This window comes from Tachysurus vachellii, chromosome 24, assembly GCF_030014155.1.
Source record: "Tachysurus vachellii isolate PV-2020 chromosome 24, HZAU_Pvac_v1, whole genome shotgun sequence".
Classification (NCBI taxonomy): domain Eukaryota; kingdom Metazoa; phylum Chordata; class Actinopteri; order Siluriformes; family Bagridae; genus Tachysurus; species Tachysurus vachellii.
In genome coordinates this window covers 6,878,241-6,894,835 of record NC_083483.1, presented here as the reverse complement: position 1 = coordinate 6,894,835, position 16,595 = coordinate 6,878,241, and the positions used below count along the sequence as shown (strand labels likewise).

General features: G+C 38.1%; 1 protein-coding gene across 3 annotated transcripts in view; it reads left to right on the top strand.

The window, feature by feature from the left end:
• LOC132839662 (rho GTPase-activating protein 6) overlaps nucleotides 1-10,079 on the top strand; it is a 127,063-nt gene extending 116,984 nt beyond the window's left edge. For 2 of the 3 annotated variants that reach the window (XM_060860761.1, XM_060860763.1), the window contains exons 10-13: nucleotides 2,178-2,269; nucleotides 3,510-3,793; nucleotides 3,952-4,023; nucleotides 6,199-10,079. In XM_060860761.1, coding sequence (XP_060716744.1) covers nucleotides 2,178-2,269; nucleotides 3,510-3,793; nucleotides 3,952-4,023; nucleotides 6,199-6,689 — 939 coding nt within the window. In that variant the 3' untranslated portion in view covers nucleotides 6,690-10,079. The remainder of the gene's footprint in view (nucleotides 1-2,177; nucleotides 2,270-3,509; nucleotides 3,794-3,951; nucleotides 4,024-6,198) is intronic. The other variant, XM_060860762.1, reaches the window with a different exon arrangement.
• The last annotated feature ends 6,516 nt before the right edge of the window (nucleotides 10,080-16,595 follow it).

Genomic DNA, 16,595 nt, shown 5'->3' with positions numbered 1-16,595 from the left:
CCCGATGACGCCTGAGATAGGCACAGGCTCCCCGTGACCCGAGGTAGTTCGGATAAGCGGTAGAGAGTGAGTGAATGTTTAAGGATCCTTCCGAACCTTTGCACAACGCTAGGTAAAAAGCCATATTCAGAGTTGAGTAAATGCTTTTATTTATGAGATACATAAATCTTTGGAATTATTTATAGATTTCAATGCTGCTTAGACAGTTACACACACAGGGTGGAGTTTATCCATCCTAGACCAAGTCATGTCTCAGTTAGTTTTTACTTTGAACTTAAATGCTTTTGCTTTGCGCAATATCCATGTGTGCCAAGAAGCCGTATTAAGTCTAACGCCACTGTCTGACAACAGTAAAACCACTATATTTTACCTTGGCATTAATGTGTTGAGTAATATAAATTACACAACAGACAACAGAGTGACATTTGGGAGCTGTATTAAATGTGTTCATATGTTAACGGTGAACATGTGCGGCGAAACACCAACAGCTATTTTTATCATACTGTATACGACTTTAAGCTTGATGCTTTCTGGACAAAGCAATTCTGTGCAGTTTATTTATATATCATTGATGAACATTTCAACACTTCATGGCTGCTAAACACATGTTAATGTGGTATCAGATGGTGATATCTGATTATTGCTAATCTAGTGTTCACTAGTGACTCCGGTAGTGATTAAATGCAGCTACTAATGACAGGACGAGGCCGTGTGATTGATTAGAAAATTTGCTTTCTGCTTTAAACTAAATTGCTAATAAACATAATTTAGCATAGAAACTTTAAGATGGGGGCGGTGTGGTGTGGTGTGGTGGCTTAGTGGTTAGCACGTTCGCCTCACACCTCCAGGGTTGGGGGTTCGATTCCCGCCTCCGCCTTGTGTGTGTGGAGTTTGCATGTTATCCCCGTGTCTCGGGGGTTTCCTCCGGGTACTCCGGTTTCCTCCCCCGGTCCAAAGACATGCATGGTAGGTTGATTGGCATCTCTGGAAAATTGTCCGTAGTGTGTGATTGTGTGAGTGAATGAGAGTGTGTGTGCACTGCGATGGGTTGGCACTCCGTCCAGGGTGTATCCTGCCTTGATGCCCGATGATGCCTGAGATAGGCACAGGCTACCCGTGACCCGAGGTAGAATAAGCGGTAGAAAATGAATGAATGAATGAATGAATGAATGAACTTTAAGATGGAATGCTGCCCTGAAAATCTTAATGATTTACAGTGTTTAAAAGTTACAAGATTCTAAAGCTTGGGGCCAGAAAAGTGTACAATGTACTGTATTATATTGGGTTATTTTGCCCATAGAAATTGATCAGTTTTTCTTAACCAGATTGGAAATAATTGTTTAAAAGTAGGACGCCTGGACACCACACTAAGAGCTCTATACAACACCTGGCATGAACTGCATGCATACTGTATAATTAACATTTCATTGAGTTAAATTAACATTTAAAAAGAAATCACTTAAGTCTGACTAGGGATCAGTTTCCCAGCATAACCACTGATTTATCTTCAGCTCTCAAGCTGACAACAGGTTGAGGGCTGCAGAAAAAAAAAACCTCAGACGGATGCGTATAATACGCTGTATGATCATGTGCATAGTCTGTACACACTGAGACACACCACAGAGCTCGCACACTCTCGGGTTACTTTTATACGTCCATCGCACGAGTGTTTATTACCCACGGTTACCCTATTTCATTCATTCCATCTTTTTAATGAGCTTTTGAACTCCAGGTCATTGAGACCACTCTGGTTAAAACCTTTATGAGACAATAGAAGTGACTTGTAGATGTGCTGTGTGTGTTTGGCATGAATTTCAGGCCTGATTTCAGCCTGAATGTAGAGACTTAACTGAAAACTCCAGCAGCAGCATCGTGTAAATGGAGGAAGGGTTTCAGCTGGTGATGGAGTGCTTTACCCCTTAAGTCTCTAACTTGAGAAAAAAAACTTTGTGGAATGTATGAAAAATTCCATAAGGTATTTATTTATACATTGTATTAATGTTTGGGGAAGGTTTGATTTAAACTTTAACTCCCAGGACTTATACATACACTTCTGCATTTCTCACCCTGCAAAATACCTACATGAAGTCAGTGAATAATTCATTATAATGATGACTACCGTATAAATTAGCAGAAATGTTAAAGGGTTGCATTAAAATGTGGTTTTTATCCTGCAGGTCTCTGCAGACTTGCAGAACGAGGTGCTGATGAACTTGCTGGAGACAGATCCTGACGTGGTGGACTACCTCTTACGACGCAAGGCATCACAGTAAGTCATCCTGCAACACGAACATGCAGACAAAATCAAAAAAGCTGCTATGTGTAAAACAAAACAAAACAAAACAAAAATCGTATTGTATCTTAATTGTTACTATCGTAATCGTCAATTGTTACTTTGTTTTTCCACAAGAACCATCTCACATTTATGACACCCAGAGAAATAATACAGGTTTATTGATATGTATCGCAAGGCATCACAGTAAGTCATCCTGCAACACAAACATGCAGACAAAAGCTGCTATGTGTTTTATATATATATATATATATATATATATATATATATATATATATATATATATATATATATATATATATAGTTACATATCGTATTGTAATTGTTACTATCGTAATTGTGAATTTTTCCACAAGAACCATCTCACATCCATTACACCCAGAGAACTAATATAGGTTTATTGATATGTATCGCCATCTGCCGGACAAGAGGTAGCATTGCAGCCAAAATAATAAGCTTAGCCTTACTACAGTAAGACTTAGTAGGATTGAATTTATTCTTTCAGTCCTTATTATAGTATATAAGGAATTATAATAAACATACTGAAGTCATGTTTATAGATAGAACAAGATTATTAGATGAGGCCAAAATATACCTAACATTAGGACAAAATGAAGAAAACACAAAACCAAGACATTTAGTAGCATACAGACAAATATTAAATTAAAGACAGAAATTATAAACAAGCATGTTAGAGCAAAAAGTTTGTATTTTCTGTACCTACCCATTAATCTTTCTGGCAACGGTACACCAAACCAGCCCGGGACTGCGTTACCCATCAGCACTGAGCATCACACGTGTTTTGTGTTTCCACTGATCACCAAATTCCACCTATTAAAGTTCCACCTATTAAAATTCCACATATTAAAGTTCCCATGTTTCAGCATGTCTATGTCGAGCTACTGTTTATGTCACCTTTTCTTTGTTGAGTTCTACTTCAGTTTGTACCGTTTGTTTCTTTCTTTTAATAATACAATTATATACAATCATGTTAAAAGTAATATATTCAAATATAAGATCTAAAAAAAGCAAAACAATGCCGTTTTAAAGGCTTTACATTTTTGTTGTTTTTTTCTGTTATTCAAAATTTAAAAATAGTCTAAGAATGTCTAAAAAAAAAAAAGGCCAAGGATTCATCAACAACACACAGTGCATACACACATATGATGTTTTAGTCTAGTGATGAGGATTATCTCCATCGTTGCATCTTTTTCAGAAGTGTTGAGTTGTTAAATTCGGAGGCATCCCTCTCCCTGAGCGAGTGCCGATCGTCCAGCGACTCCAACAAAGCGTCCAGTGGCGAAGTCTCTCCCTACGACAACAACTCGCCTGTGCTGTCTGAGAGGAGAGGGGGAGACCTGGCCAAAGAGGGTGAAGTCCATTGTGGACGAGTCCTCAGCACAGAGCAGCTCTTCTGCGTCCCAGAACAGTACAGCCTGGTGGGACAGGTGACCGGACGCAGCAGGGACACTGTGTCGAATATCTGGTCCCCAACAAAGGGTGAGTTAAAACAAATCCTTTAAGTCTTAGTAAAACAGCCCAGGACATTTCTTTTGATTTCTTATACTGTATAAACAAATATGTATAATCATCATTCCCCAAAGCCATTATGGGATGTATGATATAATATATAGCATTTTATTCTGTATATATTCCAGAAGATCATGCTAACATCTGGGGTGCGTGGCACACGACGCTGAAGCCAGGATTGCAAGAACATCCCTATACAGGTACCACAACAGAAAGGACACCTGAGCATGATGTGGGAAAACACCCTGTATTAGATGCCAGTCCATCTCTCTCACACGTTCACATACAGTATAGAGGAAGCTCAACATTGCTGATCCACCACCATGTTTTTGCAATTTTGGAGAAAATTAAAGATCCCACAAAGACACGGGAGGAACAGTTAAAACTAAAGATTACATTATAATAAAGACAAGAAGCTTTTATTGCCATTTTGACCACATTTACAGTAGCTGAAACAGTACATAGTGAAATAAAACAGCATTCCCCCAGGACCCGTATGCTCTTTAAAGACACAGAGCTGCATCGGAAAACACAGACCTAAGGGCTAAAAAGTAAAATGAACCTCAAGTTAAATGTTAAATCAACATAAAGTGTACTTGTGCAAACTTGTGCAAACAGATTAAACAAGATACAGACAATAATGACTAGTATACATTCTGTGTGGTTGTTATTGTAAGTAAGGGTCCTTATTCTATGTAACCATATGTAGACATACTATAATAACATTGAGCTGTCTTTCGGTGGCATCTCTCTATATTAGGACTTATCTATCTTTAATTTGTGTTTATATACATTCATATCTGCTGCCCAGGGCAGTACACAGCCTCGTACACATAGTCGTACCATTTTATAAAATCAAACCTAATTGGACAGTTGGCTGCTTAGTTGTTTCTTGTGTATCTCTGAGCCAATGCATAATAATTTAATCTTCAGGACTAAAAAAGGAATTATTCCCAGATGTGGCATGAGATGCCTGTTGTATCTCAAAACACGGACTAAAGACTTGTCAACACCAGCAAAGGACCTAAATAATTCGATCTGGAGCATAGCTAAAGCATTAGAAGCTTTCTAAATCAAATTTGATGAACTGCAAGAAGTCAGATGCAGTCCTGAACTTAGACTTAGCGAAGAAAAAGAGCTTTCCAATCCAGATCATGGAAAACGTTGAACAATGGAAAAAATGATTTCAAAGATGAATAAGAACTGGTGAAGAGATCAAGAACTGCAGACAGAGACGAGACAAAGACATCAAGAGAATTACAGACTCATATGGTTTCTTCCATAATGGAAAATACATTTTGATATATAGAGTACATGGAAAAAAAAACCTATAAGATTTAGTTTAGACAGCTAAAAAGAATATTAACTCCTTAAACTACTGAGCTTCTGAGAGGATCCAAGTCCAGACAATCTCCACTCTCGAAACTACTACTACAGCTACTACTACTCTGAATCCTGTACAGCCCCGAGTAGGATAACGTGCTCACTGAAAAAGATATACACGAATGAGAAAATACAGGTTCAAAGATTTATAGATTATGATCCAAATAAAATAGTGTTACTGGAAAATAATCTGATAATAACAGAACAACCTGTCATGTATTATTCCTTACATAAACAATCAAACTTAACCCAGGGTTATTGTCGCTCTAAACCCTGCTTTAACACCGACTATTCACACTTGTAGTTTAAGAGCGGGGTTAGCTTTTTCCCCGTGGTTATGAAACTCTGTGATTTGTGTACAGTGTAAAACGATGTGGTGTTAGAATGTTACAGCTAGATGCTTAACAATAAACACTCAATCCAGAATGAAACCGTACTCAGTACAGACTCAGCATGTCGTGTAAACAGTAGTTGAAGTTTTGTTTTTACTATCTTTTCTTTTGTGTGTAGATTTTTTTTTTCTTTTCTTGGCTTTAGGTGTTTCAGGAGGAAGTTAGCCTACTGTAGGAGGATTTTAGCTAAGAGACTAAGATACTAATAAACGCATTATTTAAAGCGTTTGTGTGCTATATTTAACCAATCAGGGTTGTTGATGAAGCAAATATGGAAATAAGAAGGTTAAGTCAGGGTTTAGGAAGGTACAGTGTGAAATGTCTGATTATGAATAGACAGGATTAATTGTTAACACCGGAAAAAAAAACGAGTAGTGTGAAACGTCAAACAAGATAACCCAGGATTCTGTTTACCTGAAGTTTATAAACACCCAGGGGATATATTTCATGTGTGAAAATATATAATTTATAGTTAAATGTACATATTGTACACATGCTAGCTTGCGGATCATGAGGCATGTGATCAGAACTGGTATGATGCTTGTTTGAAAATGTTGGAAGTACTATTTCAATAAAATGCCTGTTGGTTTGACGTTCCAGGCTCTTGTGGCAACATATCAGAAGGAAGCTCTCGCAGCTCCAGGGACGGAACCGACGATCGGACACCGCCCACTGTAAGCAGAGCGGATTTCCCACAAGGCACCGCAGGGCCTCACACAGGCCTCAACCTGAACCTGAAACCCAATGGCCAATTACAATCCAGCAGCTCAGAGGACCTCCCTGTCTGCAGCACCCTCAGCACGCCAAGCCCCACCCTTTACCCCAAACCCACCAATAGGAATGAAGCACGTCCTCCACCTTACAGACATTCCAGATTAACACCCTCAGTAGTTTCGTCTAATTCAATCCCGTCGCAGTCTCAGCAGCACCCCCAGCAGCTCGGGAAGACTGGCAACCACAACTCATCCTCATCGACAGGCACACGCATGCCCACCAGCTCAGAGTGGCAAGACTGGCAGAGGGACAGGTGGCACATCTGGCAGCTGCTGTCTTCAGACAACGCTGACACGCTACCTGAGACACTGGTATGATTAAAGAAATTCAGCATGTTAATATACAGAAACCACTGCCTTATGCGTGTTATGTACAGACTTGAACAGGTTTTGATGCTCTGCTCCTCGTTCTTCTCTGACGGCAATCAAGCGGTGGAGGCAATTTGCACTGCGGAAGCCAATCGAGGTGCAAGGAGGATTCCAGGCTCACTAAACTGAAACCACAGCTCACTAAACTGACAGTGCACCTGGTGTCATATCTGTTCTATCCCAAAAAAAAATAAAGATGGCCTTGCTCATGTTTGCTTGCTAGTTCCGCTTGGAAACTCACTTGCGCAACATTACTGCCTCTACACCAGGTACCTAAAATTCTCAAACGAACCCAAACAAAAGATAATGTAAGATCATTGACATTTTTTTTTTTATGGACAAATACAATATTCTCCAACTATTACATAACTGCTGTGTATGTCTGCTTACAGTCACCTACTTTAAAAAAAACAAAAAAAAAACAAAAAAAAAAAGTTAAATGTTTGCACTGAATCATATGACATGGGGTCATTTACCTTTACAGGCTCAACTCCTTTTTGTGTATATACAAAAATAAGAATATTGCCAAAAAAAGCTGCTAAATCAAATGTATACAAAATGATTTGTTCTTACCTCCAGCACACTAAAGGATACCAGGACAGTGAGATGCCATTTTGTATTAATTAAGGATGTGTATGCCTTTTGATAGAATAACGCATGAGTCGAATTGTATAGCATTTCATAACGGCCGTTAACATTTTTGGAGCCGCGAGTTCCTCTCTGGCCCAAATGCTAACATATACAGTATGTCAAATTAGTGCGGTTATGAGAAAGTCACTTCTCCTGTAGAGCAGCAGGGTTTATCGAGCTGTGTTTTCCTATAATGCACTGCAAGAGTACCGTGGATATAATGGCAGGTTTACGAACATCTGCTTGTAATGAATATGTAATAAAATACATTTATATTTTATATTTTGAATTGAAGTTAGCTAAAACCCCTCAACACTTTATCCATCCATTTATCCTCTGCCAAGCTTAACAGTACGTGCTGTGTTGACTTACGTTGATCATTAATTACCAGATTACCACACAGGCAGTTAGCTATCTGTAATAACTTTGTCTTCTCCATGTACACTGCCCCAACCTACAGTATACTGTCTAAAAGAGATTCTCTTCTAAAAGAAAATCAAACGCTAGTGCTTTTTGGTGTTCACCTTTTATTTCCACAGCACTTAGAGGAATATTAGTTCTCTAGACGAACTTGTCCTAAAATGTCCTAAAAAAAAGAGAACATGCTTATATGGAATAGATTGTGCCTTTAATCTGAGAGCAGAAATACATTTAGCAAATTCAGACTACAAAAGAATTTTTTTGCTCGATTCCAGTTACATCCTTTGGTTCAGAAGGAACAAAAGCTGAAGCCAGTTTAGATTTGGCATCTCTTGCACTTTTCCTCTTTTTATTCTACTCTTGGTTTAATTAAATGGTTACAGAATGGTGTGATGTTTCATAATCTGGGTAAAGAAAAAAAAAAGATACTAGCAAAATGATGTCTGAAAAATAAACGACAAACCTTGAAATGATTAAATTGTACAAAAACTTAAATAACTGTCTAAAAATATTGACTAAAAAACTTTCATAAGAATTTACTAAAATATCACTAAAATATCAGGTCAGTTGTTTGTGTTGATGGACAAAATCAAACTGACTGAATCTAATCAGAATTCCTATGAATCCTATGACACTGTTTTCAATTCATTTCACACACATACTGTATTTCAGGATGAAAACCTGAGCTTTAAATTCCCCACTCTTTCCTTATAATTATTTTAATATTTCTACGTGTGTACAGTCTTTTATCAGTCAACATTAAAGCAAATTGTCCCTTATTTTATATTGTGAGCAAGTGCAGTATCATCAGTGCTTGGTAGAATCAATGAGAATTATTTATTTGCATCAATCCATTTGCACACCCTATACCATGACACCCTATACCATACACACACACACACACACACACACAAGCATTGTCTTCAATCAGCAGGTAAAGCTAAACAGAGCATACTAATATCCCTATACTGCAATGTTTACTTTATTAAATTGACCTTTTATTCCCACTTTTGTTTTAAATTACCAGTGACATTTCTGTTTCAAACATTTAATCCAGTTACTTACAGCTCAACACAACTCCCCTTCGATGTTAAACATCAGTCGTATTACCTTGAATGCATTTTCCATTCAGTCTTATGATTGGTAACTTGTCATATATGATCATAGAATTTCTTATCAGATTTATTCACACTCAGCTTTGAGTTGAGCACAATGATATTCCAAACTCAGACGCCAAACTCCAGAGTTCAGAGAATTGCATAGGATTTGCTTAAAACACATTGTACTTTGAATTATGTGAACTTATTTCTTCTCTTTAACTAAAGGTCAATTTTATGAATTTAAGTAGTTCATTGTCTTGACTAGTTGTGAGTTGAAACAAAGCTTATCTTCAAAGTTTAGTTTACTCATGTGTTTATGGCAGCAGGTGATTTTTCCTCTCTACGTTTAACCATGAAATGTCTTACAGTGTATGTGTACGTAATTTTAATCAGCAGCAAATTTAATGAATCCGGAAAATCGCCTTAAGCAGCTTCATATCCTGACTACAGGTTATTTTAACAATATAGATAGATAGTGCCAGGAGTGTACCTTGTTAAAATCTAGATCTAACCTATGAACTGCTCGTATGAACTGATTATAGTCCTATCACACACCTCTCGGTCAGATTTCATCATTTTTCTTTCCATTTAATAACTTTCACAGCAAATTAAATCGTAAAAATTCTACTCAATCTTTCATTTTTGTTGTGCTGCACAAATTAACCAACAAATCCTGCATTCTAAGTTTCTAATTACATATATTCTAATACATTTGTTGGAAATAGCAGTAGCTGTTCAAGCGAAAAGGCTCCAAAGGTCCTAAAAAGTGCTTTGAATATTGATTTCACACCAGGTTCTTCAGCCATAATGAAAATTCTGTCCGGAGTTTAGTCACCGCACTTTGCCTTCCCGCTGCAGAGCTTTCATGTTAATTTGATTTCTGAGCTTTACTATTAGTTTTTTTTATTATGGGAAAACTCTTAATTTGCATTTATAATTTGGTAAGTAATTATGTCATGATGTTGTAATCCATGACCCAAATATAATGTATAAATATGTTATAAATTCAATATTAGGATTGTAATAAGGAATCGTTTGTACTTCATGCCGAAAATGCTTTTTGTATGTTCTGACATTTGCTGTGAAGCTTGCTTTGGAATTTTATGTACTTTTTTTAAAATTTGTTTTTTTATTTTTGTTTATTTGTTTTCCCAGCAAGTCTCAAAGAATAAATGAGAGCAAGTTTTAATTTGGTCTCATGCTGTGTGTCATCTTGTGCAAGAATTATATCACGTACAAGAAAAGTCATTGTAGACAGAATCTTAAAAGGAGAGAACAAACCGGGTGTTTGTACACCAGGGAAACATGAAATAGAAATGCAACATAAATAAATTTGAAAGTTAGCCATAACACAAAAAAGGAGAAGTAAATATTTTGCAAATTGGGGCTTAATGAGACACATGGAGATCGATAACCAGAGACAGGTGTGACCAACAATCAGTGGGGGGGAATTCAAAGCAAAACTAAAACAGCAGTGAAACAAGAATCAGAAACTGTTGAAAACCAGGAAGTGGAAAACAGGAAACCAAAGCTCTGTTTGAAACTGTGCTTTCACTCACCCATTACTACATAAACTGTTCTTTATAGAGCAATAAACCATCAGTGGTGAGGGAGACACCACACCGACTTTACTTCAAACACTTGCACCAGAAATGCACCATCCTAGCATGCTATCATAAGCAATCAGAACATAAACACAAACTACTTTTAAGTACTTACTAGGTATGTCCAAAAGGAACACAAGGACTATAAACGACCTAAAAAAACCCACAAACAGGTGAAAACAATTATGACGGTTAACGAGGCAAGACAAATGGGAAAAAACCCACTAAGGCAGGATTCAAGATCCAAAGTCTATATAGTTCAAAATCCTAACAGGACCCAACCAATTAGGAACTCTTGAAGTAAGTCTGAGTCAATAATCTTCCAGACAGGAACCTAAGAGTATTCTTCTGGGCCATAACCAGTGTTGTATAAAGTACTAGAAAGCAATACTTGAGTAAAAGTACAAGTATCGTACTAGAAAAAGACTTCGGTAGAAGTCAAACTTACCTTTTAGAATATTACTCAAGTAAAAGTCTTAAAGTATCTGATATTTACTGTACTTAAGTATCAAAAGTTATTTTCTGATATTTAATGTACTTAAGTATTTGAAGTAAAAGTAAAAGTTTTTTTTTTTTTAAAAAGCAAGCGGTTAGAACTTTGATTGTGAACATTCTTATAGTAAAGCATAAAGCATATTCAGGGTTCCCATATCTTCTTAATCTCACTCATCAAATCAAAATCACAGTCTTTTCCAGGACTTTTCAGGCACAATTCTCTTAAGTTCAAAGGACGAACAGCATATTTTTAGAGCTGACATCAAAGAAAAAAACAGAAACAGAAATTTTACTTTTGTATGAACTTCAGTGTATAACGTTATCATCTTCATCCTGTTCACCGAGTTCACCACTATCGTCGGGGTGGTCGTCTACGATAACGGGAGGTCCTCCAGTAGGGGCTTCCATGTCGGTTTCAGTTATGCTTCCTCCTCCTTTGGTAACATTACGCTGAAATAAAGCGTGCGGAGCTGCGTAATGCAATCTAGGAGCAGTGATTCGCCAAACCTCCCTTATTGCAGTCGCACACATTTCTTCTGATTTTATTTTGTAGTAACCAGTAACGAAGACGCTTAGTGGAAATATAGCGGAGTAAAAGTATACATTTTATCTAGGAAATGTAGTGCAGTAAAAGTGAAAGTTGACATAAATTTAAATAGTGAAGTAAAGTACAGATACGTGAAATTTCTACTTAAGTACAGTAACGAAGTATTTGTACTCCGTTACATTACAACACTGGCCATAACCCTCCAGGGCCACCAACCTCTGGACGTGCCCATGGACTACACAATAATCCAATAAGCAGCGGACAGCACTCAATGTAAGTTGGTCAAAAGAGAGAGGGGGTGCAGGGTAGAAGGGGTTGGTGACCACAGATTTGTGATGGGAAACAGGAAAAGTGGGATTAATTCACACACATTGTGAAAGAAGGACACAGTAAACCACTGGTTTGGTGCCAGCACCTTGTAATGGTGTTGAAAAGAGTGAGTGAATGAGATTCCTGTTTGGTTTTACTCCATTTTCTGAAATCTTTCGCAATGGTACAGTCCCATGCAGCTGAACATGTTAGCTGTTTAATGCTAACTGCTGTCATCTGTGTACAAGAGCTCACAGATGCCGTGATTGCCGAGCATCACTGTGATTTGTAAAACAGAGGAATGCCATCCTTTCCACCCTGAGAGAAGGCAATTATGCTTTCAGATTCCTGGCCACAGATGGGTTTGGCATCATTCAAATTCAAATCCTGTATCTTCTGCATAGGACAGATTCCTTTACCTTGCACCATATAGTCCGAAAAAACACATTTAATCCCAGTTACTATGTTCGTCGTGACAAACTTTGATGTTGGCTTTGACGGTGCAAGTATTTGCAAAGGCCGGTGCTTTTTGGAGGCGAGTGGACACAAGGGTCAGTGTTACTTTTGGAGGCAAGTGGACAGAAAGATAGGGTGCCAAAACATTTGGAGGCAAGTGGAGACGAGCATGTTACGTCATTCGAATACTCCTGAGGAAGTTCCCCTCATTGGGCTGAGTGTTTTGATATGTCACATGTTAATATTGTGCAAAAATTTTGATTTTCACGTGACATCAAGTGACGTCACGTGACGCCATCAGAATACATGTGAGGAAGTTCCCCTCATTGTTCTGAGTGTTTTGATATGTCACATGTCCATGTTGTAAAAAGTTTTTTGATTTTGCATATTTTGGGGGCAGGGCTGCGGGACAACCGAAAGGCCAGTCGGTACACCAATTTAAAAGTTTGTTCAGAGTATCACCCTAAAGGAGCTATGGGAAAAAAGGCCATTTTGAGACCCGGTACCGGAATTACTGGTACTCAGATCGCTTAGAAAAGTAATAGCAACAAACTTCAGACCAGCGTCTACGACATATCCGAATTTGGTGCATGTGGCTCGAAAGCCTTAGGAGGAGTTACTCTTGATAAATTTTTGCCTAAACTTAAATAGGAAAACAGAATGTTGGCTTCTACAAAGCCAACATAAATACATGAATATACACTGATCCACCATAACGTTAAAACCAATGTTTTAATGCAGGATCAATGGGCAAAGATCTGAGTGACTTTGACATGGGCCAAATTGTCATGGCTAGAGAACTAAGTCAAAGCATCTCCAAAACATCAGGTCTTCTCTGGTATTCCTGGTATGCACTGGTTATATCAACTTTCTATATCATACAGTACCTATATTAAATGTGGTCCAAGGAAATAAAACCAGTGAACCACAATAGGGTCATGCAAGGGAATGCAAATTCTCAACAGGATTGAAGGCTATCAGATATGTTCTAATCCCACAGATGAGCTACTGTAGCACAAATTAAAGTAAAATTGAATGTTAGGTATGATAGAAAGGTGTCAGAACACACAACGCATTGCATTTTCTTGCGTAAGGGCTGCATAGCTGCAGAGAAGTCAGACTACAGTAGATATTACTTTGATTCCTCTCACCTACCTTAACATTGTTGCAGACCAATTATAATCCTTCATAACAACAGTTTTCTCTGATGGCTGAGTTTTCTTTTAGCATATTAATGCTTCTTGCCGCACTGCAAAATTTGTTTAGGAATGGTTTGAGGAACATGATAAAGAGTTCAAGGTGTTGACTTATCCTCCAAATTCCCCAGACCCTCAAATCCAATCAAGCATCTGTGGGCTGTGCTGGACAAACAATCCAACCCATTCACGCCCTACCTAGCAACATACAGGATTCATCATCCCATTTACAACAGAGAACTGCAGAAAGACTGTATTGTGGTGTTTCTGGTAAAAGTTACAAATCCATTTGACTGATATAAATTTCCCATCATATGGTACCCGAGTTTAAAAGTCACATAATTAGTTGAACGGAGAATACAAATAAAGTGTAGATAAGCAGCCAAGACACCAAGGTCAGTATTGAAAGAGCTGAAGAGATCCACAGCTCAGATGGAAGACATCATGATTCAGCAAACATGTGGAACTAGATTCTCTGGTCTGATGAGACCAGAAGTGAATTGTTTTCCCTTGTTGGCCTTTGGCACAAAGCACTACATTTGGCAGAACCCCAACATTGAGCACATCATCACCACTACAGTGAAGCACAATGATGGTAACAGCATCATGTTAACAGGATGCTTTTCATCAGCAAGGACTGGGAAGCTGGTCAGGATTGAGAGCTAGATGGATAGAGGGCAAATACAGCGTGATCCTAGAAGAAAAGCTGTTCCGGTCTGTAAGAGACTTGAGACTGGTGTGGATGTTCCCCTCCAAACAATACAACAACTCTAAGCACACAGGCAAAGATACAATGAAGTGGTTCCAAGTGAAACCTGAATGCGTTAGAATAATCAAGTGAAAGCACGGATTTTAAACCAAGTGAAAGCCTGTGGCAAGACATGAAAATTGCTGTTCACCAGTGGTCTCCATCCAGTCTGACAGAGCTGGAGAAACTCTGCCAAGAAGAATGGGAAAACATCAGGATCCAGATGTGCAAGGCTGATAGAGTCATATCCCACAAGACTTGCAGCTGACAACGTGTCTGATCAGAGATGTAAATGCTTATGCAACCAACAAACATCTGGTTTTTTTTTTGTTTAATTAGCAGAAAACTATGACTAACCAAAAAACCTGAACGAACTGAATTTCATGAAGATCGATATATTGTGTAACTAAAACAGACAAACAAACAAACAAACAAACAAAAAAAGAGTTGAGTCAGTGTTCAAGGACATGTTCAAGGAGGTGAATACTTTAAGGTACTATTTATATACTATTTTAACACTGACTAAGACTGAGGGATTTTTTATGCACACCTTCATCTGGAGGTTCTTAAGTAAACGACCAGAATATCCACAGCTCAAAGCCAAGCACTAGAGCTGTAACTAAACTGATATTAAAATAATCCAAAAGAACATATAAAATAATGCCTGCCAGATGTTCATAGGCTCCCTCTGCTGAATCTGGCTTCCTCGGAAAGCAGTGACTCCTTTTCAACTCCACTGTTTTATTTCATTGTCAAGATAAAAAATCTCAGGAACTCTCTTTAAAGATATCACTAACTGGTTAGTGTCACATTATTTAACAAAAAGCTTATTAGATTTTGAGGTAGGGCTGAAAATGTATTTCAGTACAAACTTCTGATTTAGAAAAAAAAAAAAAAGAACTAAAAAATAGGAAGCCATTAAGTTGCTATGTCTTGTCTATACTTGAAATGCTATTTTGTCTACTTAACAAACCAGATGGGAGTTTTTTCTAACGTCTGGTTGACTTTTGTGAGACATGCATGGACATGTTTCGGAAAAGTTACAACCTCCTCCAGTTATACAATTTCATCTAGGATTTTAGGCAAGATAAAGGCTCAAACTTTTAGATGTATTTTATTTATATGGTTAAAACACACACACACACACACACACACACACACACACACACACACACACACACAGAAAGAGAGAGAGAGAGAGAGAGAGAGAGAGAGAGAGAGAACCATTTGTACCTCATATAACAGCCCCAAGATGGCATCATACTTCACAGATCAGCAGTTTTACAATTTTTTCAATTTTACTGAAGCATAAGTGGAAGAGAATAAATAGTTACATGTGCATGCAATTGAGTGAATTATTATGGATCACTGAAATGCGAGAGGAAACATTTGACTTGTACGGCCTCAAGATGAGCCTGTTCTGTAGGACCTACAGCTTAGATGCTACTTTAATTAAAGTACTGTAAAAAATCTCTTGGATCAGGTTGTAATTAAAATTGAAAAATGCTGATCTGAAACCAACTCTTGTTCAGACTGTAAGCAACAAATCATGCATGTAAGCAGTCAGAACAATAATTAAATCTGCCATTAAGTGAACGCAGACACTTGACCGACTCTTACCTCTGAAAAAATGTGTTTTTCTCCTGTATGGAATTTCCCCTTTTAACAATATCCCATGGAAGCTTAACCATGTCATTAGAGTCGCTCACTGGAACGTAGCGGTTGAGTTCGAAATTCCCGTCACAACTGGATGCCCTGCATAAACCACAGATTATTCCTCCCATTTTGGCTTTGGCACTGGAGCAGATACCCTGTTCCCTCCCATGACAAGTATCTAAAGCATTGCCTTTATGATTTTGCAAGGAAAAAGAAAAGAAACAAAGCCCTACATTGATTTCTGTGGGAAGTAACAGATGACATCGACATAAACCTTCAGCAGTTATTACCGCAAACTCTCTTTCACTGTAATCAATCCACAAATCCAGGGACAAATCCATAAATCCTTCCACGTGTAACTGAATCAACTGGCTAACAGGACAAACAGATTGTTCAGACACGGATGCCAATAATTTGTCGCGCTGTCATTCAGTGGTAGACCTACAATATGTTCAATAATAAACAGTCATTGCCTTTTCCAACATGATTGACGCCGTTTTCCTAATAGCTTGACAATACCAAGCCGTGTTTTTAAAAGCAAGCAAGCGAGTGAAATCATAACTGAAGAATGAACTGGCTTTCCTTAAGCCAAACCAGTGTGGGTCTGGATTGTGGCCTAGCTGAGGATGCCTAGGGCTAAATCCCAAAGAACAGAGCGACGTGTCACATGGCTCCTGCTTTGTCTCAGGCTCTG